The 27,658-nt window shown below is 40.8% G+C and overlaps 1 protein-coding gene across 1 annotated transcript in view; it reads right to left on the reverse strand.

Annotated features, from left to right (window-relative positions):
* Positions 1-27,658, reverse strand: part of UST (uronyl 2-sulfotransferase) — a 305,282-nt gene that overhangs the window by 93,894 nt on the left and 183,730 nt on the right. Inside the window, exon 5 of the mRNA XM_029056424.2 lies at positions 24,796-24,949. Within this exon, the coding sequence (XP_028912257.1) occupies positions 24,796-24,949 (154 nt within the window). The remainder of the gene's footprint in view (positions 1-24,795; positions 24,950-27,658) is intronic.

The following is a 27,658-nucleotide window of genomic DNA, read 5'->3' on the forward strand; positions in this document are numbered from 1 at the left end:
TACATTGCCTGGCTTATAGTAAGCGCTTAACAGTTACCACGATTATTATTAATGACAGGTCTTGAGAATATATTCTTTGGCTGGATGTTCACCTCAGTTTCCTACTGCTCCCAACTGGGTTGATTAAGTCTTGGACCTTTGTTCCCTTCCACTTTATCTTAGGTCCAGGTTTTGCAGTCACTGTGGAGATCTGGCAACTGTCAATATTCACACACACACACACCCTCCCCCCTCCCCATGGATTCTGTCAATATTCACAGACACACACACACACAGACACACAGACACACACATACACAGCCTAGTGGATAGAGCATTGGCCTGGGAGCTGGAATGACCTGGGTTCTAATCCCCACTCTGCCACTTGTCTGCTGAGTGACCTTGGGCAGGTTACTGCACTTCTCTGAGTCTCAGTTACCTTATCTGCAAAATGGGGATGAAGATTGTGAGCCCCATGTGGGACATGGACTGTGTCTGATCTGATTATCTTGTATCTACCCCAGTGTTAAGAACAGTACCTGGCACATAGTAAGCATTTAACAAATATCATTAAAAAAAGATGTGTTTATCCATTCATTCAGTCATATTTATTGAGCACTTACGGTGTGCAGAGCACTGTACCAAGTTCTTGGGAGAGTACGATACAACAATAAACAAATGCAGTCCCTCCCACAACGAGCTTACAATCTAGACAGACTACTGTCTATATCACTGAAGGAACATGAATGGGTTGTGTTGGAATTCACAGTGGGTGAAAATCAAAAGGAAAAAACAAGTTTGAATAGGCTTGGAGAGGGATAACCAGAAGGAAAGAAAATGTTTTAGGGGTGTGGCATAGTCTGCAAAAAGTCACAGAGGTCAGCTGGGAAGGAGACCAGGTAGCAACAGGATGAAGATTTTCCTGGCTAGCCCAGAGAGTGTGGGGAAGAGACTATTAAGAGTGGGTCATGAGTAAAAGAAGGGCCAGTTCCTTGACAACTGCCATGAAAAAGATATCAGGAATGAGAGGTGAAAGGAAATGAAGAAATACAATAGTACAGAATAAAATAGCCTAAATAATTTCAAGTTGTTAGAGTTTCTTTTAAGGAAAGAAAAGTGAAAGAGTTGCTCAGAAAACTTGAGTGACATGATGGGTGAGGGTGGGGCTGATGAAGACAGGATGTGGTGATTTTTTTTGAAGTTCACTTCCAGGGGCTTTTCAAGTATTACACTACCAAGAGACATAATATTCAAAACAAGCCCCAACAGTCAGCATCACTTTTAAATGTTGTGGCATAATGTTTTCCAACTGTTCCTTAAATATGAGCTGAATCAGGATATTTAATGTTCCATTTCCATTTCTTAAGTCAGAAGCTCTTGACTTTTAATATTATGCATGCACATATTCAGGTGGTTGCATAAAGCTCACTTCAGAGCTTCCCTTAGGCCTTCCTCCTGGTTCCCGTAGGCTTCAAAGAAGATTTCACAGTACTTTCATCACTAGATTGGCTGTGTGGTCCTAATGACAAAGTCATGGCTAAGAATGACAGTCCTCCCATCACTCTAAGGTTGCTGTCTTAAGTAAACCTAGGAATAGTAATGCTAATAATAATTATGGTATTTGTTAAGTGCTTATTTTGTGCCAAGCACTGTACTAAGCACTGGAGTAGATAGAAGATAAGCTGGTTGGACAGAGTACCTTGTCTCACATATAGTTCAGAGTCTACATAGGAGGGAAAATGGGTATTTAGCCCTCATTTTACGAATGAGAAAATTGAGGTACAAAGAAGTTAATGACTTGCTCAAAGTCACACACCAGGCAAGTAACAGAGCCAGGATTAGAACCTAGGTCCTCTGACTCCCAGGCCCCTGCTCTTTTCTTTAGGCCAAAGTGCTTCTACATCTTTCCGGAACTCACATGGCTGGGCAGATACCCGAACCAAGTAAGGACAGTGTGGGTAGAGGACTGGAGAGCCCCATTGGAGTAAGCGGCAGTTTGAAATGACCAAATATTTACCAGCTTGAATTTTTAGCATATCTTTCTCTTCTCAGGTAGCCATTTGAGTAGTGTTCAACTGAAATTCCACTGTAGTTTAGATTCACTGGTAGCAAGGGATAAAGAGAGCAAGGAGAAGGGCCTAAAATTCCCAGAATCAGTAATAGACCTTGATCCAGAACACAACATTTTAGAAGAAAGTAGCAATTTTTATGAAAACAAAGCAAAACCCAGTAAAAGGAGGCAGAACAGACAGAAGCTGAGACTTGACGCCACACAGCCCAGGGCTCTTCGGCCATTTGGGCACCAGGATTTCTGCCTCCTACCAATGCCAGGGAGAAGCCCTGCCCTGCAAGAGCCAGGAGACAGAACGTTACACCAACTGGAGACCTTGGAGCTCTGTCTAGAGCTGCATGGAGCCGGTAACACCTTGATGCTATTAAATGAAACAAGACAACATGCTTTAGGGGAAAATTAACAGGAACATACCAAACTAGAGCTGGGGAACAAATATCATGCTGCTACTTCAAGCACAGGCTGCTGCAGCTTCGGTGTTAGCCCGGCTTCCTTCTGCTTTGGCAAAATTAAGAAGCATAGCACTGGGACTGTCCTTCTAGAATGCTTGCTTTCGGTACAGCATTTGTAGGCTGACAAGAATGATGAAAGGGGTGGAAAGTGGCTTCTATGTAAAGGTGGTAAAAGAGGTGGAGCTGTTGATGCTCTAGGGGATTCCTAGTAGGGTTTAGAAACCTGAATAAGGAGGACCTGATTAACTGGTCTCCAGGTCTTCTAAGGAGCGATCAAAAGTGTGGAAGTTTGAATAGCAGCAGCTGAAGATTTGAGTGGACAGGCAGAAGGACTTTTTTTCCTCCATGGAAGATAAACCACTGGAACAATGATTGAAGTTATGGAAGTAAAATAGACTGCATGGGATTGCTTTGCTTTCTTAATCACAGGCCTAAAAGCAGGGGTGTGGATTAAGGCCCTTCTGGTCTTGATTTTGTACTCCTATAGATTCCCCCCCAAATGCATCTTTTACACTAGGATGCCAACTGCATAACTCTAGATGAGATGAAAACCTAAGTAAATTTGCTTAAGGTTTTAATGTGGCATAGTGAAAAGAGTGCAGGACCTGAGTTCTAATTCTGGCTCTGCCACTTGCCTACTGGGTGACTTTAGGCAGGTCAAATGGGACAGGGATTGTGTCCAACCTGATTAACTTGTATCAACCCCGGCACTGAGTACGGTGAATAATAATCATAACAACAACAACAATAATAATTGTGGTAATTGTTAAGCATTTACTATGTGTCAAACATTGTACTAAGTGCTGTGGTAGATACACGGTAATCAGGTCCAAAAGTCTAAGAAAAGGTATTGCATCTGCATTTTACAGATGATGAAACTGAGGCACAGAGAAGTGAGGTGACTTATCCAAGGTCACATAGTAGACAAATAACTGGCAAAACGGGGATTAGACCCCAAGTTCTTTGACTCTCAGGCCTGTGTCTTCTTTAAGTCAAGCTTCTTGGCACATAGTAAGCACTTAATAATAATAATAATAATAATAATAATAATGTTGGTATTTGTTAAGTGCTTACTATGTGCAGATCACTGTTCTAAGTGCCGGGGGAGATACAGGGTAATCAGGTTGTCCCACGTGAGGCTCACAGTCTTCATCCCCATTTTACAGATGAGGTCACTGAGGCACAGAGAAGTGAGGTGACTTGCCCACAGTCACACATCTGCCAAGTGGCAGAGCTGGAATTCGAACCCATGACCTCTGACTCCCAAGTCCGGGCTCTTTCCACTGAGCCACGCCGCTTCTCTAACCATAATTATTATTACAATTCTCTGCTTGTCCCCAAAACAGATGCAGAATATTCCTTCTAGTACATATGAAAAATCTAAAGTTTTATATACCTGTCAAATATACAGAAAATGGAATCTTGAATGCTTTGAAGTGGCCAGGGAGCTTTTGTCTGCTATTGTCTGTAAGACATTCCATCAGCTCTCACCTTTTTATTTAACCACTCCCTTCTACTCCCCTCAACTGGTAACCTCCAAGCTTCCCAATATCACTTTCACTGCACCTCATTTAAGATTTTCTGATCTGTGACCCCCTGGTTCAACCCTTTTCTTGCCTGGAACTTCCTCCCACTTCCCATTCTCATCTTTAAATTCCTTCGAAATTCCACACCCTCTGGGAATATTTCCTCAATCAATTTTTCTACTTTCAAGGCCATACTCTCCCTACTCTCATCTCAGCGCTTTTTGCACCATTTTATCACTTTTACACTCACTACTTATTACCACTTTGAACATATTGTTTTAATATTCTTAGTAATAATAATTGTGGTATTTTAAAAGCATGTGGTATATTCCAAGCACTCTACTTTGCATCAGGTAGATACAAGATAATCAGGTTGAACACATTCTCTGTCCCATGTGAGGCTCATAATCTAAGGGGGAGGGAGAATAGGTATTTCAGTGCATAGTATAGGGCCTGGCACATAGTAAGCAGGTAACAAATGTCATCATCATCATCATAATAATAATAATTTTACAGATGACAAAACAAGTATACAGAAATTATGTGATTTCCCCAAGATCATACAGCAGGCAAGTATCAGAGTTGGAATTAGAACCCAGGCCCTCTGATTCCCACTTCTGTTCTCTTTCAACTAGACCATGCCATTTGAGGACTTCCTCCTCCTACTTGTACTTTATGTTTGTTCACCCTGTTTGCTCGGAAGGTCCTCATAAGCAGGGATATTATCTTCTAATGCCTTCTCTAAAACTTTTAGTGGAGTACTCTACACAATGTAAGCACTCATTAAATATTTTTGCAAAAGTCTGTGCTTCACAGATCTTGGAAGACTTTGAGTGCTCATAGTTAGGATTATATTTATTGAGCAAACAGAGATTGTGAGCCCCACGTGGGACAGGGACTGTGTCCAACACGATTTGCTTGTATCCACTCCAGCACATATTAAGCGCTTAACAAATACCAGAATAATTATTATTAATCCCATTCCCTGTACTCAGCACTTGAGTGAGACAGTAGCTCAGTCGATCATATTTATTCATTCATTCAATCATACTTATTGAGTGTTTACTATGTGCAGAGCACTGTACTGTGTGCAGATCACCGTACTAAACTCTTTGGAGAATACAACAATACAGACACATTCCCTGCCCACAACTACCTTACAGTCTTGCTTACAGTCTAGTTTATAGTCTTTTGAGAGCTTAATGTAAGCAGAACATTATACTAAGTCCTTGGGAGAGTACACTATAACCAAGACATATGTTCTCTGTCCTCAAGACACATTACAAACATGGCAACCTGCTTTGGTTTCTTGCCTGATTAAAAAAGGGAGCGAGAATAAGTTTGCCTCGTTCTGTTTATTAATATGTAATCACTTAAAAATGAAAATGAATGTAAAGAATCAGAATTCCTTTCTTAAACAATAGGAAAAAATACACTGCAATATTGTGAATACCAAGAATTCAATATGAAGTTTAACACTCTCTCTCGTGCTACTGGAATAACTGATTCCATTCCCAGTCCGTCAAAATTGGTCTAATAGTGATCAGAGCAACAGATGTTGAAAACAAAACTGAAAAGTTGCTTTCACGATCATTTTCTTCTGCCCCGTTAAGGATACTAATACTCTTCTCCACAAGAAGGGTTATGGGGTTAAATATTTCCATATTAAGTTTAATTCCAAAGGGAGAAATATGGACCAAAACTGTTTTAAAGTTATATATAAAATAGGTGCTCTTCCCCCATTATAAAGAATTCTAACAACTTTTTAGTATTCAGGTTTGACTCAAATCCAACTGAATATGAACAATGAATCTACTGGAATGATTATCATTCATTTAAACAGAAATTAAATGTAAATTTGACAACATAGGGTAACGTTTTAAAGGCCTATTTTGTGCTTTATAAGAAACAATAGGGTTTAATGGAAAGAGCATGGGGCTGGGAGTCAGAGAACCTGGGTTCTAATTCTGACTCCACTCTTACCATCTATGTAACCTTGGGCAAGTCTCATAGTTTCTCTGTGTCTCAGTTCCTTCAACTGCATTTTGCCTGATTACCTTGTATCTACCCCAGTATTTAGTATAGTGCTTGTATAAACACTTTATTATTATTATTATACTCTGTCATAAAAAATGGATGGATATGGAGCCCAGGCTTGAGAGTCAGAGGTCATGGGTTCGAATTCCTGCACTGCCACTCGTCAGCTGGATGACTGTGGGCAAGTCACTTCACTTCTCTGAGCCTCAGTGACCTCATCTGGAAAATGGGGATGAAGACTGTGAGCCTCACGTGGGACAATCTGATGACCCTGTATCTACCCCAGTGCTTAGAACAGTGCTCTGCACATAGTAAGCGCTTAACAAATACCAACATTATTATTTTGGTCCAATAATGAATACTGTGAGCAAGAACGTGCTTGGAGGAATTGATTGTAGTGCTACTGTTTTACCCAACACATACTTTCACCCTGGCCATTCATGCTCCCCCTAGAAAGTAGGTAGGAAGAGATGCAACACACTGCAGAGTGGCTGCAAAAATTTAATGGACTAAATCCATTTGAAGCCCAAACAGCCTCAATTTAGTGCACATGTTGTGTCCCATAGTGCATAAGCCAACTGCCAGTGTAGCCACTGGGATGGAGAGCTGCTCATATCTTTGCCCTTGAGGTCTTCGTGGGATTCTTGCTGATTCTGTCCACCGTGTGTGAATCCACAGCAGTTCTTCATTTGGCAACCCAGCTACCACAGCCTCAGCAGGCACTTCCTGCTATGGCCTGCTTCACTGCCCCCACTGCAGGGAAGCCTGGGTCACAATTTGGGGGTGGCCACACATTCGATGTTATAGGTCAGGGAGACTTTAGTTGAAGTTGAACCTGAAGATGTCATGTTGAGTCTACAAACTTAACCCACCTCAAAGGGCTATTAATCTTCATATGTTCACTTCCATTATTTTTGCTAGCTGTCCTCCATCCTACCCCTTAGTTACCCAGTCATTAGAGGACAACTGTTTCAGCAAACACATTTTAAGATCCTATTCCCGAGCGAGGTTTGAAGGGAGTCAGTATTTTTCCATGAGGACATTACCTAATTTAATTTAGTATTATTAAAAAAAATCTAGTCTATGTTGATAACAATCTATTTCACTAGAAAACAATTCCAATAAATGATTCAGACTACTTGATATTAAAATATTGTCTTCTGTCCCAGTAAAACTCTTTTAAGAGCAATTTCCAGGAATATGTAGGGGTCATTCAGGCTTGGAGGTCCCTCTATTATTGCAAAAGACTTGGTTGAAGGAAAACACTGCAAACAGTATAACAGGTCCAATTGTGAACAATGGCAAGCCAGAGAAGCAGCATGGCTTAGTGGATAGAGCCTGGGCCTGGGAGTCAGAAGGTCATGGGTTCTAATTCTGATTTTGCCACTTGTCTGCTGTGACTTTGGGCAAGTCACTTTACTCATCTGGGCCTCAGTTACATCATCTGCAAAATGGGGATTGAAACTCTGAACCCCTTTTGTGATCGGGACTGAGTCCAACCTGATTTGCTTGTACTCACCCCAGTGTTTAGAACAGTGCCTGGCACAAAGTACGTGTTTAACAAATACCATAATTCTTATTCTTATTCTTCTTATTATCCCTATAAGGAAAAACAACAGTGTCTTCTTAAACCTAAATTGTCTCCTTCCTTCTAATATTTATGGACTTTTAAGAAAATTAAATGGTACTTGTTAAGTGCTTACCATGTATCAGGCACTGTGCATAGGCCTCACAGTTCTAATCCCCATTTTACAGATGAGGTAACTGAGGCACAAAGAGGTTAAATGACTTGCCCAAGGTCACACAGCAGACAAATGGGAGAGCCGGAGTTAGAGCCCAGATCCTCTGCTTCCCAGGCCCATCCTCTTTCCATTAGGCACACTGCTTCTAATGTGAACTTGAATAGCCGCATTATAATCAAAAACTAGGATTCCCAAGAATAAGTTCATGGCAGCTTATAATAAATAAATGCTACCTTTTCATAAGGCCAGAATTAGAAGTCTTTACAGGGCTGTGTTCTGCTCTAGCATACAGATCAAACGAGCAGCCTATGACCCAGATGGGGCGGGAAGAAGGAGACAAAAGGAGCAAAATTCCTATCATTTCCTTACAGGTCTTGATTCCGGGCAAGATGGCCACTGTGCAAGAGTGAAAGGAAGGTTCTGTTTCTGAAACTAGGGTGATCTCCAGAGAAGCTGGGGCCTCTGCCACCTATTCCCAGGATCAAAAATGGAACTCACTAATGCCCTCACTCTCCTGAAGATCTGGACTCTGGAAAACACACGGGCTAAAAACAGCTTCTCTAGAGTTATACTCCCAGATTAGAAGAGAGAGGGAGAAAAAAAAGAGAGCTAGACATTAGCGCATGGAACAAGAAGGAAATATGAAGGAGGGGAAAAAAGATATGGGGAATTGCTAAAATCCTGTGTCTGCTTCATGAATCAATACCTATTTTACCTAAGCACAATTCTTATTCTTTTTATTGTAGAAATGTAAGGCTATTTATCTGGAGGGAGATATAATAATCAAATGTGTAAAAGCCACATATCGAAGAGAAGCACAAACCTATTTCCACCCTAAGATTTGTTGGCATCAGATGAGGTTAGAAGCGCAATCCAAAATTCTCAAAATTCTCTTCTCAGTATGTTATGTTATCTTTTTCAATCTTGTTAAATTTGCCAGATTACTCAGGACCCAAAATCTTTCCACACTCCATTTCCCCTCCTTCTTCCTTTGTCGCACAACCCCCAAATCTTCTAATTCCTGCTAATTTAATCTCAACTCCTTTGCTTTCAACAATACCCTCTAGCCTCTTGAAGTCCATTTGGTAATAGAGAAGCAGCGTGGCTCAGTGGAAAGAGCCCGGGCTTGAGAGTCAGAGGTCAAGGGTTCACATCCCGGCTCTGCCACTTGTCAGCTGTGTGACTTTGGGCAAGTCACTTAACTTCTCTGTGACTCAGTTACCTCCTCTGTAAAATGGGGATTAACTGTGAGCCTCACGTGGGACAACTTGATGACCCTGTATCTACCCCAGCGCTTAGAACAGTGCTCTGCACATAGTAAGTTCTTAACAAATACCAACATTATTATTATAGAAAGTATCAGTCCATGGCAATTTAAGCTTTAACGGTTGTCATTGGTTCACAGAATTTGAGTAGACCTCAAGAGATCTTTGGTCCAGCCCCCTCCCTGTCTCTAATACCAATGAGTAATTAAGCCCCTAGGATAAAACTAAGTATTTTGAGGGCAGGGATCACATCTTTAGTTTTAACTGTACTCTCTCCAGCACTGCCCATAATAGGTGTTGCATGACTACTACTGATGGATTAATAATTTCTTCCCTATGTTCAATTGAGATCTTCCCTGCGTTTCTTCAGTTTGATTCTCCATGAACCCAATCAGCATCTTCTCCATAAAAAAAATTCTTTATAATTTGAAGGAGCATGGCTTAGTGGAAAGAGCACCTGCCTGGAAGCCGGAGGATCTGGGTTCTAATCCTTGCTCCATCATTTGCTTGTGGTGTGACCTTGGGCAAGTCACATCTCTGTACCACAGTTTCCTCAATTGTAAAATGGGGATTCAGTACCTGTCCCCCCTCCTGCTTAGACTGTTAGCCCCAAGTGGAACAGGTACTGCATCGGACCTGATTAACTTGTATCTATCTTGGCACCTAGAACAGTGCTTGACACATTAATAATAATAATAATGTTGGTACTTGTTAAGCGCTTACTATGTGCCGAGCACTGTTCTAAGCGCTGGGGTAGACACAGGGGAATCAGGTTGTCCCACATGGGGCTCACAGTCTTAATCCCCATTTTACAGATGAGGTAACTGAGGCCCAGAGAAGTTAAGTGACTTGCCCACAGTCACGCAGCTGACAAGTGGCCGAGCCAGAATTCGAACTCATGACCTCTGACTCCAAAGCCTGCGCTCTTTCCACTGAGCCACGCTGCTTCTCTGCAAGTGCTTACCACATTGCAAGTGCTTACCAAATACCATTATTATTACTATTATTATTACTCTTATTAATATTAATACAGGCATTAACTCACTTTTTAGGCTTCAACTCCTTTAACCTTTCATCATAGGACCTAGTGCTCATCCCTCTGAATCATTTTTATTGTTCTTCATTTGGATTCTAATTTCTCTACATTCTTAGCAATTTGACCCAAACTAGGCACAGTGTTCCAATAAAGTAAGAGTTCTTCCAGTGCTGAGAAGAGTGAAAGGATTAAATCCCACTGATTTATTTCAGGACCTGATAGCTTTTTCAGTGATGGCATAACAGCCAGTCCTGCAATTTAAGATGTTTCTAGTTAAGACAAACTGCACTTAAAGTGTTGCTAACTTCACACCCTATTTCAACTTTACAACTCTTCAGTTTTGATTTTACAACCTTAGCCTCCTTTATAACACCAGCTGAAGAGACCAAGGCCTACCTGGAGCCTCAGAAAAATGGAGACTCTTCATTCATTCATACAGTCATATTTTCTGAGCCTTTACTGTGTGTAGAATACCGTATTTAAAGGCCATGCTGGAGGGGTTGGAAGTAGATAAGGAGATGGTGATGAAAGTTTAAAGAGAGTGACAAGTTGTGGGGGAAGGGTCAGAAACTGAGGGGAAAACAGTGAGAGTGACCGTAGGGTTGGGGTGGGGGTGTGGAGGTGGGATTATTTGATCACCAGGCCAGGATCACTAGGGAAAGTAAATACAGCCACTTCACTTCTAATCAAGAGAAAGTCAGCTCCTCCATATTTGAACCATTCTGATTTAATCAAACAAGGGAATTTATTGAGTGCTTACTGTGTGCAGAGCACTCTACTAAGCACTTAGGAGAGTGTGATAGAGTCAGTAGGTACATTTCATCCCCACAAAGAGTTTACAGTCTAGTCAGAGAGACAGGCAATATAAAATAAATAAGTAAATTATGAATATGTACATAAGTGCTGAAGGACTGAGCATGGGGTGAATATCATGTGCTACAATAGTACAGATCCAAGTACAAGGGTGGTACAGAGGGGAGAGGGCTTGGGGAAAGGAGGGCTTGATCAGGGAAGGCCTCTTGGAGGTGATGTTATTTTAATAAGGGTTTAAAGTTCGAGAAACTAGTGGTCTATCTTATAGGGAGGGGGAGTTAGTTCGAAACCATAGGAAGGACTTTGGCAAAAAGGTGGTTGTGAGATCAGCTCATCCCCCTGTTAGCTCACTGTGGGCAGGGAATGTGTCTGCTTATTGTTGTACCATACTTTCCTAAGCATTTTGTACAGTGGTCTGCACACAGTAAGTGCTCAATAAATAAGATTGAATGAATGAATGAATGAGATGGATGAAATGGAGGTTCACTAAATAAATTAGACTGAGAGCCCCATGTGGGACAGGGACTGTGGCCAATCTGATTAACTTGTACATATCCCAGAGCTTAAAACAGTGTTTGACTCATAGTAAGTACTTAACAAGTACCATAACTTAGTTTTATTTACTGGATTATAGTAGCAAAGCAGTGATGAAAGGTAGGAGAGGGCCATCTGATTGAGTTCTTTGAAGTGGTGGTAAGGAGTTTCTGTTTGATGCAGAGTGAATGGGCAAATACTGGAAGTTCTTGAGGAGCGGGGAGTTATAGATGTGGATTCAATAAAAATACTTTAATGTAGTGCTATTGCTCATTTAAATTCAAATATACAATTCTGAGCAATTTTGTTAAAAATAAGGTGTCAGACTTGGTCTGGGAGCCCACATTTCCAACACTCCTCCTATGAGAGAGAAGGTTTCTTCTTAAGATCTAGTTTCTGGGGACAAATTTAGTTGTGAGCCTGAAAGCTGACTAGAAATAAAGGGCATGGTCCCTCCCCTCAAGAAGCTTACAATTTAATGGGGGAAGGAAAACAGACACAAACTGCATATCAACAATAGGACCATGCGTAAGAGCAAAGCTACAACAACAAAAAATAAAAGTGAACAATTAAATGAATCGGCATACACAAGTGGGTGATTGGGTGAAATGACCAATGTGGTGAGGATTAGTCAGGGACTGCCTCCTGGAAGAGGGGGCCTTTTGGTGGGCTTTGATTTGGTGCTTATGAAGGAGATAAATTAAATGTAATTGCAGACAAATCATGGGATGTTGGAGGGGAGGTGGGGAGACAGGGGAGGGGGAAGGAGAGAAGATATATAATAGATGGACACATTTACCAAGGTATAATTTCTTGGTATTTCTTAATCTCTTACTATGTGCCAGGCACTGTTCTAAGCACTGGGGTAGATACAAGGTAATTAGGTTGGACCCAATCCATGTCTCACGTGGGGCTCAAAGTCTCAATCCGCTTTTTACAGATGAGGTAACTGGGCACAGAAAAGTAAAGTAACTTGCCCAAGGTCACAGCAGACAAGTGACAGAGGTAGGATTGGAACCCTGGTCCTTCTAAATTCCGGGCCTGTGCTTCAACTACTCAGCCATGCTGCTTCATTTTCTCACAAAGAAAATATGCTCAGGTTACTTTAGAGCCAGCTGGCAACAACAGCAAAGCAGGAACAGAGTGAATGGCAGTCAGTCAGCATGTCAGTATACTTCAAGTTCACAGGTCTTTATACTGAAAGTATCTAGAGAGCAAAGTAAGATTCTAACAACTGAGAAGAGGTACAATCATTGTCAATAACATTTTACACTCAAATGTCCCCATCTCTACAAAATTAAGATTGCACACCAGGAAGCTAGAACAACCCAGGTTTCCTTGCCCTCCAACCTTGGGTACTACTGACTGCAAGGCAGAGTAACTGTGATAACATTTACAGTGATGATAATAATAATAACAGTGTGCTATTTGTTAAGTGCTTACTGTATGTCAAACACTGTACTAAGTGCTGGAGTAGATACAAGATAATCAGCTCAAAATCCCTGTCACCTGCAGGGCTCACATTCTGAGGGAAGAGGGGGGTGAACAGGTATTTAGTCACCATTTTACAGATGGGGAAACTGAGGCACTGAGAAATTAAAGCTATGCTGCTCCATTGCAGCATGAGCTAGTGGGACAAACACCAGCCTGGGAGTTAGATGATTTAAACTCTAATCCCTGCTCCACCACTTGCCTGCTGGGTGGCCTTGAGCAAGTCATTTAACTTCTCTGTGCTTCAGTTTCCTTATCAGTAAAATGTCGATTCAATACTTCTTCACTCTCCCCCTTAGACTGTGGGCCCTGTAGGGGATAGGGACTTGGATAATAAGTGTTTGGCACAAACTAAGAACTTAATAAATAACACTAATAATAATAACTATAACACTATATTATTATTATTACTGTTTCCTGCCCTCTGTAGGCTCTCCATATATACCACTGATGACTTTGAGCAGATTATCTACCCCATAACCTAGTACAGTGCTTGAAATATAGTAAGTGCTTAACAAATGCCATAATAATAATGATTATACTCCACAGTATTAAGTAACAAGTAAGTGAGTGCTGGGAAAGTACAACAAAAGCACAAACAAGATTACTGTCCTCCACGAGTTTGGAATCTGAGGAGGCAGGCATACAGAATAATCGAGGGAGCTGGAGAAGAACAAGAAATTTGGTCCTAGCCACAAGGGAGCATCAAGACTCAGCTGCCCAGGACACAGCCCATGCTATTCAGGTGTCCTCTGAGGCCCTGTTCGGACGGGCAAGGGGGAAGGTTGAAGCAGCAGCCTGAGGTCCTGCCTGCTCCTTTAACATCAGAGTACTGAGATCTGCCACCCAGGAGAGAGACTGCCCAGCCCCCACACTGGCCGGGGCACCCACCGGGCTCCCACCGGGCCCTGCTTCGCCTGCTACCGAGGCCTGTCCAATTCTTGGAATATTTGAAGGCTGTGGCCATGGTAACTGTTGCGACTTTGGATTTCAAACATCTCTGCCTGAGAGGTGAGGAGCCTGAAGCCCTGCTCTGAAAAATCTGTTTTTGCTCTTTGGGCCCAGTCTGGCCATACTGGGAAGGGAAGGAGCACAGAGAGACAATCTGAAATGATATTACTGGGATTCCTAGATCACAGGAACAGAGTCACCTCACAAAACCCTTAAGGGGGAAGTGTTCCTTACTGACCGGGCGCTCCCGGGCACCCCCCTTCTCTTCGTTTCACCTTATGGTTTGCTATTCTGTAGGCAAAGTTAGATGTGGGGCGGCTGGTTGTTGGGGGTAAAAGGAGTTGAGGGAAGAGTCTTCTACACCCTAGTTGTAGTGACCCCCCTCAACACAGCATGGTGGCTCTCTGATTAGGAGACTCACATATGCCTGCATCAGAAATTTTCACTAGTGGAAGCACACACCTCTTCTCCACAGAGATTTCTGACTTCCCATTTTACCTATTCCCAAATCATTTAACATCAAACCCACTTTTCTTCCTCTCCATGTACTATCTGCTTAATGATCCCCTCCCAACAGATAAATCAACAAGATTATTCTTGGAGGCACTGAGATGAAGAGCTGGGGGGTGGGGGGTGGTGATTTGCATGCATTTGTGGAGTGCTAACTGAGGGGAAGGAAGAGGAAGAGGAGATGGCAATTATTCAGAGGATCAATCCAGACACACCAGCAAGGGCTGTTCCGGATGGCCATTTTGGGGAAAATATTAGGACACTATCTTCATAATATCCAGGCAATGGTTAATGTCCATAACGTCAGGACGAGGCATGACTTGGGGACTGGCCAAAGACCTCTGTAAGTAAACTTTGTTTAGCCCCTATCTGTGGGCTTATAGGGCAGGGTGACAATCAGGGAGGAAGGAACTGTGGCAAAGTAAAAAATAAGATCTTGAAGGTTATGGTAGAATCCAAGGTGCTTCAAGAAAACTGGACCTGCCAGGAGCCTGGCCACTGCCTAGTGGATAGAGCATGGGCCTGGGGGAGTCAGAAGGACATGGGTTCTAATCCTGGCTATGCCATTTGTCTGCTGTGAACTTGGGCAAGTCACTTCACTTTGTGCTTCAGTTACCTCATCTGTAAAATGGGGATTAAGATTGTGAGCCCATTGTGGGAGAGGGACTGTGTCCAATCTGTTTTGATTGTACCCTCCAAGTACTTAGTACAGTGCCCATCACATAATAAGTGCTTAAATACCAGAATTATTATTATTATTGAGAAATATTATCTGGGCCATTCTGCATTTTTAAATGATACACCTCCTCATGGGTGCTGGAGGGGGTCAAGTGAAAACAGGAGGGGCATAGGTAATTTATTTAATAGGAAAATGTAGTTTCCTCATAGACTTTAGGTTATTTGCTCACTGCTGTTAAAGAAACTGATTTCAATAGGTTTAAGGGAATTTTTTTATTCTTTCAGAATAAAAATACCATAATTAGTATGCTTGGATCAGTTTCCTAAGTTCACTATCATTCATTTCCTGAAGACAAGAACTAACCCAGCAGCACACTGTCTTCATTTCATGTCCTATGTGTTTGCTGCTGGATTAAATAGTATTTTTAACTTCTATGAGAAGCAAATGATAAATTGATAAAGTTGGGAGATAAATTATTTGGGTGTGGGGGAAATTCAGTTAAAGAACATTTCTCACATCCATTTTAAAATACTTTTGAAATTCCAATATTCCCATTCTATAACTTCCATGACAGAAAAATAACACCAATTTGTATGTCCCTTGAAGGCAGAAATTATTTTTACTGCTTTGCAATTCCTCCCTGTGCTTAGAAAAGTTTTCTGGGTACTCAATAAATCATGATCCTCAGCATTTGAGTACCTATTATAAGCAGAGCATAGAACTAGCATCAGGGAATTTAGAATATAGGAAATTCTTAAGACACATTTACCGTTTGAGCTTCCCAACACGCCTGTTTCAACATTGCAGCACTAGTCTCTTTTATGGCACTAGCTGTGGGACATGGTGAGGAAATAAGTGTGCACAGGAGTCACAGGGAAAGGGGGAACTGATTTTATAAACTGTGATCAAAGTGGGTGGGGAAAGAAAAGGGTGACAGTATAAAGAATAAGGTGTGTGAAGGGGATATGGTGGAGTGGGAGTACTGAGAGATGGAAGTTGCCTGATCACCAAGGAGAATAGACACATCCATTTTACTTCTGAAGAAAGTAAAGCATAAGCTGGTTGTGGAAGTTAGCCCCAGTTACTGGAATAGTCTTCAGACCACTAGCTCAAACCTGAGCAATTTTAGGAAAAGGGTATCTGACCTTGGTTCAGGAGCCAATTCTCCATTTAGGACACTGATCTTTGAGAAAATGAATTCTGACCCTGTGTCTATAGATGTGGAACATAGGTTTCAGGAACGAATTGTGTGGTGCATCTCAGGACTTCCTGTACAATAATGATCAATACATTAGGGATTCAAATGCCTCTCCCAATGTCTAGGTCTTGTCTATATGCCATGTCACTATCATAAAAGAAGACTAAATTTTGGTTAATTTGCTCAAAACAATTCTATGAGGGATGCTCCCATGGTCTTTCAGGAAACTGAAAATCAATTGTTCTGCTACCCTTCCTCAAGGTATCAGTGTTAAATCTCCTGATCTGTAATTACTGAACTTTCCTTTATTTTCCTTCTTAAAAATAGACACAATGGTAGAGGAAAGAGAACAGAATTGAAATCAGGAGACCAGTGTTAGAGTGCTAGTTCCATCACTGGTCTATTGTGGGTTCTTTTAACAAGTCACTGAACCTCATTGGGTCTGAGGTTTCTCATTTGTAAAATGAGGATAAGATAGATTGTCTGTGTCAGACAGGGTCTTTGTCTGATTTCATCACTTACACACTAACCCAGCGCATATGCCATAATTAATATTGTCCTCCTCAATTCTCAAGGAGTTCTGTCCTTTAGGAGTTTTCAAAAATATTAGCTAGTGGATATGGTAGCAATTGCTATGTTCTTAAACCAGAAATCTCCTAATGCTTGGGACTTTTCCTAAGCATACTAATCTTTTAAATACCCTTAAACAAAGCATAAGCATGGATTAGCGTTGTACTTCCGTATCTTCTTATTTTAAAATATGGATCCCAAGTAAAACCAGTTCTAAAACAACACGAGGCAGCTGGAGGGGTGCGTTCTTGCAAAGTTCCATATGGGCAACTCATATTGTAGTACTCTGCACATTCACTTCAAGTACCTAAGCACAACCATTTCTTCCAACACTACACTGAACTGTGCCCAAACAAGACTAGTTGTTGGAAGAATGTATCTAATATTATTAGAGCCATAAAAATTAGAATGTGTCTAATTTTCCAACAGCCTAGGAAAAAACAAAAACAAACAAAGCGCATTATAGCAGATGAGAGTAGTTTGGTCAAAGGTTTCTGCAAGATAAGTTGGTTGTGGAAGTTAGTTACCAGAATAGTCTTCAGAACACCAGGCTATTCTCTCTGCCATTAAATTATTTTCTGAAATTAGCAGAGACTGTTAACCCTTTTAGTAAAAACACTAAGTTATTGCGTTGCCTAGGCATTGTTTGATTGCTCTCTTCATTACACACTTCTACCTCCTGAATTCAGAGGTGCATACTTTAGATCTTTAGCCAAATTTTTCACTGGGATCATATTAAAAGAAAACATGTCTTCTCTGGGAAAAAGGTCAATTTGTCACCCGCTTTCATATTTCACCATGTTTCTTAAAGAAACATGTCCCCAAATTATCTCACTCAAAGCTGATGTGTTTCATCTTGAAAGTATGAAAACACCACTATTAATATAGTTGATTTCTTTCTAGGCCAAGTGAAAGTACTAGGCTACAATCACTTAGGGAACCAATTTATACTTCCAAACTAAGCATCCTTCATCACATTACAGCTATATTCTCATTCTTCCTTACAGTGCCTTGGAGAAGTAAGAAGTTAAAAGGTATTAATAACTTCCTAGATAAAGTTGGATAGAGTGAGGAGAAATTTGCTAGGTGGGGCAAAATCTAGAGTTTATAACTTGACTAGAAAGATCTACTTCTTAAACTGAGTCAGCTTCACACCATCAGTAGCATACACCGTTCCCCGTTCTCTCCTATCCCGCCGTCGACCCCTGGGCCACGTCCTCCTGCTGTCCTGGAATGCCCTCCCTCCTCACCTTTGCCAAACTAATTCTCTCCCCCTCTTCAAAACCCTACTTAGAGCTCACCTCCTCCAAGAAGCCTTCCTAGACTGAGTTTCCCCTTTTCCCTCTGCTCCCCCTCTACCCCCCCTTCACCTCCCCTCAGCTAAGCCCTCTTTTCCCCCCTTTTCCTCTGCTCTTCTCCCTCTCCCTTCTCCTCTCCTCAGCACTGTGCTCAACCGCTCAATTGTATATATTTTTATTACCCTATTTGTTTTGTTAATGAGATGTACATCACCTTGATTCTATTTATCGCTATTGTTTTAATGAGATGTTCATCCCCTTGATTCTATTTATTGCTATTGTTTTTGCCTGTCTGTCTCCCCCGATTAGACTGTAAACCCGTCAATGGGCAGGGACTGTCTCTATCTGTTGCCGATTTGTACATTCCAAGCACTTAGTACAGTGCTCTGCACATAGTAGGCGCTCAGTAAATACTATTGAAATACCACTGAATTAACAATAGCTCCATTGTAACTAAACTCTCTACATAATCCATACTTGGCCCTCACAACCCATTTGGTAATCTAATTCACCTTTAAATATTCTCCATATGAAGCTGTCCCAAAACTAACAAGTTCTATGAGGTTAGTTCCCTTTGTACTAATTTATAGAGCATTACACAGACAGATTCAAAACACACACAAGAAGTTTCTTTTCCTCCTGAATTTCCAGAATGCTCAAACAAACCAGAAACAATCCTTTTCAGTATACCTTGCCCTTTCTATTACTTGGAGAGGGGAATTGTTGCTATCCTTAAGTTTCAATTTAGGGCTTGCATTAGCTGGTATTCCAAAGTAAATACATGTGGGACAAAAGGATTCCAGAAGGCATGGGTCAGAAATCATTCCCCAGCTGCTCGAACACAGGGTGGAGCGGCTCCCAGATGGACATATCCCTAGGGGAAAATGGTCTCTTAAGCCATTGTGAGATCTTGGAGGAGGAGGACACTGCGGCTTTAGTTTTCTGTCATTGTATCTTCCTCCATCACTACCTAGTTGCTCTGAGATTCTGCACGGTCGGCAGATATCTTGAGGCCTGGAGAATGGTACTTTCAGATCAAGGGGAATCACAGTGACGTGGGTGGCAAATCTTACATCACAGTTATGGGCACAATAACTGGGGGTGGAGGGCAAAAGTCTTCAATTTATCCCCTCCTATTGGATTCTGTTTCAGTAAAATGAACACTTGTTCAACCCTTTAAAAACAGGCTTTCTTTGATTTAAAAACAAAACAAAACAAAACTTTTTCTGGTAGAAGGGGTGGGTGTCAAAGCCCGAGGCTTTATTAGCAAAGGAATCCCAACTAGTCAGTGTGAGAGTGGAAATTTCCACCAGACACATTTTGATATGTAAAATTCCAAAGCTAAAGGACTTTCAGAGTTCACAGGTTTGGGAGCAATTGAAGTATAAACTTAGTGATCTGAAAATCCTTGACAGTGTGAGATAATTGTTTTTATCTCTCTTGGCAAAATGATTAATTGGATTTCTTTTGAGTTAAACTATAGATTGTAATCTTTTACTTCATTATATTTCACAGATTGCAGGAAACTGGTAGCAGCCATAAAATAGAAGCCTCATTTGCTTCCTGGATTAGCCTTTCCTCTTTCAACTCTTCAGTGAAAATGAGGGAAGGTCCTGCTCTCAAATGCAATAAAGTCCAGTCATTTCTCTTGAAACACAATGATTATGTCCTGAACAAGCCCCACTTTAAGGAAAACCAACAGGACAGTAGGCAAGCCAAGATCGACACCAAGAATGTGTACACAATTACAACAGCAACAATTCCGGCATTGCCCCAAATGGCTAGCCAGTCTCCTATCCAGTTCCAATATGACAAAGGTTACTTTTATATGTCTGGCACAGAGACTACTTCTATGTGGGCTCCTGCTGCCAAATTCCATGATTTAGATGATGTGCCAGACTTCACATGCACCTAGGACTGGAACACAAGGGTTCTGGAACAATAAAAAGGGTCAGGGTAGCCCGGTCTAAATCAAGTAGACTGAACAAAATGGCAGCCATATCACTTCATCATGACAACTCCTGCTGACATAGTGAATGTGACAATGTCAGATGCATTCCGTCGGTGTTTTAGGGTAAAAATAAAAATAATAATAATAACGATGGTATTTGTTAAGCTCTTACTTTGTTCCAAGCACTCTTCTAAGCTCTGGGGTAGATACAAGGTAATCAGGTTGTCCCACGTGGGACTCACAGTCTTGATCCCCATTTCACAGATGAGGTAACTGAGGCACAGAGAAGTTAAGTGACTTGCCCAAAGTCACATGGCTGACAAGTCCCAACCACTCTATACACAACTGTTCTTTACTCCATCACATTTCTATCTGGTCAGATATGCTGGAGGAAAAACACTACTTATTCCCCAACATCCTAAAATTCTAGGGAGAATACACGTAACAGAAAAACTGATGGCACTCTGAATAAAGCAAACACTGTGCTAAGCTTTGTCTATATTTATTACTTTACCCATAATTTTTCTAAGACCAATTTTTTGGGATCTATAGAGGAAAGATATATCAACTTTTATTAGGATTGTATACATAATAAAGCAGTAAATTGACTTTGGTACATATAAGAACCACAGAGCAAATAGTTTGTGCTAGGATTGGATAATAAGTTTGGATGTTACTATCAGTCCTGTGAAAGGCGACCATGATGTTCATGAAATTTATCTCAAAGGTTGTGGTATGGATTTTAGTTCAACTCTACTCTGCACCTCTTGGTTATCAAATTAGGAGGAGAGGCCTACCACTGCCCTGATAAAAGTATGCTCCCAGCAGTATGGAAAAGAATGAAGCTGGCTCTCCTCTGTGTTACTGAAGAAGCTTTATATCTCTCTGTCTTTCACCACCATGGAAAGAAAGAGAAAATCAGTAGCAGCATGAGGCCTCCACAAAGACTGATGGATGCTGTAGCGTTCGCTGTGGCAATAATGTGCCTTGGACTCTAAGTCATGAGGAGATTGAAATTCTACTCTAGGCCACAGCACCCTGCTGATTTTTGTTTTTATTTTGTGTATTTACCCTTGTCTGGTATCTTGTTGTGCTGTGTTATCGTTTCATCACTCCTGAGAAGTCTGTTTATAGTCCCCACTCCTCCCTTATATTCTTAGACTGAGCCTCTTGTGGACCAGGGACTGTGTCTAATTCTCACCAGTGTATTCTTGCCTACTTAGTTGTCGGCACCCAATAAGTGCCTAATAAATACTACTACTACTATAATAATAATAATTAATAATTATTCTCTCTGTGCCTCAGTTCCTTCATCTGTAAAATGGGGATTAAGACTGTGAGCCCCACGTGGGACAACCTGATTCCCCTGTGTTTACCCCAGCGCTTAGAACAGTGCTCTGCACATAGTAAGTGCTTAACAAATACCAACATTATTAATTATGATATTTTTAAGCACTCATTATGTGCCGAGCACTGTTCTAAGTGCTGGGGTAGATGCAAGGAATTCAGATTGTCCCATGTGGGGCTCGCAGTCTTAATCCCTACTTTACAAATGAGGTAACTAAGGTCAGAGAAGTTAAGTGGCTTGCTCAAGGTCACACAGCAAAGAAGTAGCAGAGCTGGGATTAGAATCCACGTCCTCTGACTTCCAAGCCCGTACTCTTTACACTTTCCTCTTTCCACTATAATATTACTACTATAGCAAGAACAATCGATCAATCAGTCGTTGACATTGAGTGCTTATTCTGTGTAGAGCACTGTAATAATAATAATAATAATGGTGGTACTTGTTAAGCGCTTACTATGTGCAAAGCACTGTTCTAAGTGTTGGGGGGATACAAGATGAGCAAATTGTCCCACATGGGGCTCACAGCCTTAATCCCCATTTTACAGATGAGGTCATGAGTCCCAGAGAAGTGAAGTGGCTTACCCAAAGTCACACAGCTGACAAATGGCGGAGCCAGGATTAGAACCCATGACCTCTGACTCCCAAGCCCAGGTTCTTTCCTGGAAGGCTACAGTACAACAGAGTTGATAGACCCATTAACTGCCCACTAAGAGCTTACAGTCTAGCAGGGGAGACAGACACTAAAATCAGCTACAGATATGCACATTATTGATGTGGGGCTGAGGGTGGGGTGAATATCAAGGGTTAAAAGAGTACAAATCCAGATGCAAGACATTGAAGGGAGAGGGAGTAAGGGAAATACTCTTTTTAAAATACTTTTTTTCACACAAAAAGAATATTTTAAAAGAATTAGAATCTGATCCAGAATCTAGCTCTTTCCAGATAGCCAGGTGATCAGATGCACAACTCTTTCTGTATTCTGTAGACCCAATTTACCTACAAAACTCACAGTCAGAGCACTATTCTCCCACTGATACTCTCTCTTCAAAAGCTCAGTGTCAGGTTATTTCTTGGGAGCTAGAGGGAAAGACCCGAACCATCAGCTGTATGCTAAACAGCTTCAGCACCCGCTCAGGTCCAGCCGAAAAACAGCCTGCTTTTTGGGTAATGAGAAACAACTGGCTTGGCAAGTTTCGGGAATGAGATGAAATTTGCCAACTCAGAATAAGGAATTAATAATGCTAAGAATAATACATATATATCTTTTGAAAAAAGTAATACACACCTCCATGAACTCAAAGTGCAAAAAAGTGAACTGTAGGCTAGTTTAATGATGTGCATTTTCTTCATTTAAAATGCCTGACTTTGATTGCAGTTTATATCATTGGCAGCTAGCCTATACCCCACTCAGACACAAACAACTACCCTCTTTTATGTTAGACAACTAACCAGCAAAGCTTGCCAATGGGAGGACAAAGTCTGAAAGGGGACAATTTTATTTTTAATGTGTCTAATGGGGCAGTGGAGAAAAAACAAAAACCTAAGCTCTTTTGCAAAAGGCAATTGACTGTCTCCCTTTAAATAAACAAAACTCTCTTTGAAAAGGAGAAAATCATCTACAAACTCATTTTATAGGGCTTCGGGTATTATAATGTTTTTTCTTATGCTTAAAACATCCATTTCTCTGTGACAGCAGTTAGGCCATGTTACATTAAAATCATTTCTTCAAGAAACAATATCTTGCCAGAGTACAAAGGCATTAGATCATTTTTCCCATTCTTCCATTAACAGCTTAAAGAAACAGGATCTCTTAGAACTCCTGCTAATTCTAAAGTTTCTAAATCTTTAACATACTGCTGTGAACTTCACACCAAGGATAAATCACTTAGCCAAACATTTTGACTTAATTCATGGGAAAATCTAAAAAGAAGGATGACCTGAAAATTTCTAAAATGTACTTAAACATGCATTAGTCAAAATCCAACAGCTTGCCAAAAATAGATTACTTTCTGACTCCATTTGTTAAAAGTGTTGTTATTCTCCCCACAGAGCCTGGAATGCAGATGAATATACAACCATCTTCTTGTAAAATTAATTAAAGCTACTGTTCTACTGTATCCTTCTCCCCCAAAACTCTATGAGATGGTGAGCAGATTCACTTTAGAGACTTTTTTCCCTTGTACCATATCAAAATTCTTGACCAGTACTTTTTACTAACACTGCAAATAGCATTAAACCATTAAACAGTGGGTATTTATTAACCATCTTGTCTATAAGAACCAGAGATGTCTATGACAGAACTACTCCATGATTATTGGAATATCATCCCCAGTTCTCTTTGACTTACTCCATCCTATCTTCCCTTCCTAACATGCTTCAAAGCCCACATCCTTTAGGAATTTTTTTCTGCTTAACCTTAACTATTCTTCTGCCACCAAACAAAATCTTTGTCTCCTCTTCCTCCTGGGTTGGTTCTTGTAAAAAGCGTACATATTTTTATTGGTTTGTAGGTTCATTCTAGGGTGAAATATTGGCATTTGCAAGTCCTGTATCAGTTTACTAAACTGGACCACACCAAGTTCAGTACTCTGCACTCCATGGAAGCTCACACTTTATTGCCTGATTAGCTGAAACCTTCAAAAAGGGCTTCAACAAGAAGGATTTCACAGAATTCAGACACATTATAACCAGCTCCCCTAGACCATGATGGTTGCATTCTTACAAAGCCTCACATTACCGAAAACTCACGCTCTAGCCCCGATGGCATACATTTGCATGGAAGTTATTTCTTCCACTACCCCAGAACTCGAAAGGCAAACGGACTGACTTTGTCAAATTATCATTGTGTAAATCCCTAACACTGTGCTGTGGTTGAATTGAATGTGCCATTTTTATTTATTTTTTTTGTGGGGAAGGGAGAAAATTTTGAAAATGCATTCATAACTGGCTCTGGGAAAATAAATCTTTTCTCAATTCCCTTTCTCCTTTCCCATCTCCTCCCTCTTTTGCCTGGTTTTGAGAAAAAAATCAACAAAACTCTCCCTCTGCCAACTCAACTAATAACACTACTTTTTTTCAGCTCAGTACTGCAAGCCTAAAAGCACATATGATCAAGCACATCATTAGGAACAGAACAAAAGGAAACAACATCATTTCTTTTGAAATGGCACTGCTATTGGAATTGTTCATAGTGGATCAATTTCTTTCTACAAAACTTAAACCTTATAAGGCTTAGTATTTGAAGGGAAGCCAAAAAGAAAACCTAGAGACCTTCTTTGGAAGGTTGTAAATTAGAACTCTGAATTAGGATCTACTTTAAAAAATATTTTAAATGTAGGACTCACTAGATATCTCTCCTCTTGCCTCATGCTTGGGGTGCGGATCATGTGATTCTGTTCCCCTCTCCAATCGCCGAAACGCCGGAAAAAATAGTTGGATAAAAATCTATTGACTGGGTCTCGGATAATGTTGATGTAGACGGGTTGGTCTCCTCCAAACCTGTCAGGGAAAAAAATATGTGTATCTCATTAATTGTTGATATTTAATCATTCTAATACAAAAAGGAAAAGCCTATCTCAGAAATGTTTCTTGAATAATAGTCATCATCACATATTTGTTATATGCTTCCTAAGCTCCAAGAACCTTGCTAAGCACTGAGGCAGATACAAGATAATTATGGACAGTATTTTGTAGCTTCTTATATTTAAGAGTTTAAGACTTGAGAACTGCAAAAAAAAATCAATGATATTCCTCACTTTAGGGGCAAAAATAAATGTGCTGAGTAGTTGCTAGTATGATAGATAAAAATGTAATCCCCTTTTTAAGTTAACTTGCATTTATATTATCTGTCTGCAGGTGCATCTGATGCGTCTTCTCTGGACTATTAATTTGAGGGATGGGACACTATCCAAATTATTATCTTTACTATTAATTATAATGATAATAATGTTAATTGCATTTATTATGCATTTACTATGCGCCAAACACTGTACTAGGCAATGGGGTAGATACAAGATAATCCAGTCCCACATGGGGCTCACAGTCTAAACAGGAGGTAGAATGAATGAAGTAGGAGGGAAAATGAATCCCCATTTTACAGATTAGGGAACTGAGGCACAGAGAAGTTAAGTGAATTGACTTGCCTAAGGTCACACAGCAGGCAAGTGGCAGAGCTAGGACTAGAACCCAGATCCTCTGACTCCTAGGCCCATTCTCTTTCCACTAGGTCATGCAGTTTCTTTTGTACTCTACTTTGTAATCTACCTTATTCTAAAATGATGAAGATGCTGAGAAATCTCACCTTGACTACATCAACACAAATGCTATCAATCAATCATATTTATTGAGCACTTACTGTGTGCAGAGCACTTTACTAAGCCCTTGGGAGAATATAATAAAACTGAGTTGGCGGACATGTTACCTGCCCACAGTGAGCTTGGAAGGGGGGAAGTAAGTGAATACATTACAAATATGTGCATAAGTGCTATGATGAATAAAGGGTGCAAATCTTAGTGCAAGAGTGAAGCATCAGGGAGTGGGAGAAAAGAAAATGAAGGTTTAGTCAAGGAAGGCCTGATCATATGTTGCAACTGAAGAGGGAGGGTTTTTGTGCCAGAGGCAGGGCATGGATGAAATAATGGCATCAAAATAGATGATATTGAAGTACTTTGAGTAGGTTGCCATTATAGGAGCGGAGTGTGTGGATTAAGTTGCAGTAGGAAATCCAGGAGGTAAGGTATGAGGAGAGAAGATGATCGAGTGCTTTGAAGCATGTGGCAAAGAGTTTCTGTTTGTTGCAGAGGTGGATGGACTACCACTGGAGATTCTTGAAGGGTGGGGAAACATGGACTGAATGTTTCTGTTGGAAAATCATCTGTGCAGCAGAGTGAAGTATGGACTGGAATGGGGAGAGACAGGAGGCAGGGAGATCAATAAGGAGGCTGATACAGTAATCAAGTTGGGATAGGATAATTGCTTGGATTAACATGGTAGCAGTTTGGATGGAGAAGAAAGGATGGATTTTAGTGATGTTGTGAAGGTTCAACCCAAAGGATCTGGTGACAGATTGAATATGTGGGTTGAAGGAGAGAGATAAGTTGAGGATAATGCCAAGGTTACAGGTTTGTGAGACAGGGAGAATAGTTGTGCTGTCTACAGTGATGGGAAAGTTGTGGAGAGGTAGGGTTTGGGCATGAAGTTGAGTTCTGTTTTGGACATGTTAAGTTTGAGGTGTCTTTAGGACACCCAAGCAGAGATGTTCTGAAGGCAGAATGAAAATCAACTCAATTTTATGATGATTATTTCAACGGATTTTGTATTAAAATAAAATAAGTACCTGGGCTTTCACCCATGAATTAGAGGTAAAGGGGGAGGGGTGGCAAAGGTGATACTCTATATCTGAATAAAGAGTACTGAATATATCAAAAGTTTGAAATCAATTACATAACTCAATAGGCAATGACCCCCTTGCCATGAAATGTCTACAGTCTAAGACAACATTATTCAATTTAAACTATTTCTCTTTTCTTTATTCAAATGATAAGGCAAACAGTACAACTACATTATGTAGTAAGGGACATTGCAATATTCTTTTCCTTTTTTTAAATCGCAACTCTTCATTCTGGCACAGAGTATGGCGAAAGGTCAATAAAGTGAATTGACAAGCTGTCCAAGATACACTCTGGATTAAAATGAAATGTCAGAAAGTCAACGAACCATTTCCCATTATGGGACTTCACCCCTGGCTCTGCAAAAGCCTTGTCATTACAAAGAATGAAGTCTCCAAGCACCTGGCCCGTCCAGGTGTTGTGAGTAGATGAGGAAATAGTTTTATATATATGGGTCTAGGCGGGGAGGGGGATTTAGCAAGAATCACTGATCCTTCAACCTCTGCTCTGGCCGGGGACAGGAAGTGGGATGCCTGCCTAAGAAGAGCTGAGCATATGTATTTAGAGAGGGTAAAGAGAGCACCGTGCTTCAAAACTGACACTACTGATGACAAGATTTTTATATCTTTGAGTTGGTGTGTTTGTGTTGCTGATAAGACTGTGCGATGGGCAATTCTTTATTCATTGTGTACAAGGAAGGATTGATCCCTTGCTACACTGTCGCAGTGTAATCCAGGGTCTAATGGTGTGTTCTGAAATAGTTTTTTCCTAACATAAGGTTTTAAACAGTTAAATGAGTTGTAGATTAATGCCTTATTCC

Source organism: Ornithorhynchus anatinus, chromosome 2 (genome assembly GCF_004115215.2).
Source record: "Ornithorhynchus anatinus isolate Pmale09 chromosome 2, mOrnAna1.pri.v4, whole genome shotgun sequence".
NCBI lineage: Eukaryota > Metazoa > Chordata > Mammalia > Monotremata > Ornithorhynchidae > Ornithorhynchus > Ornithorhynchus anatinus.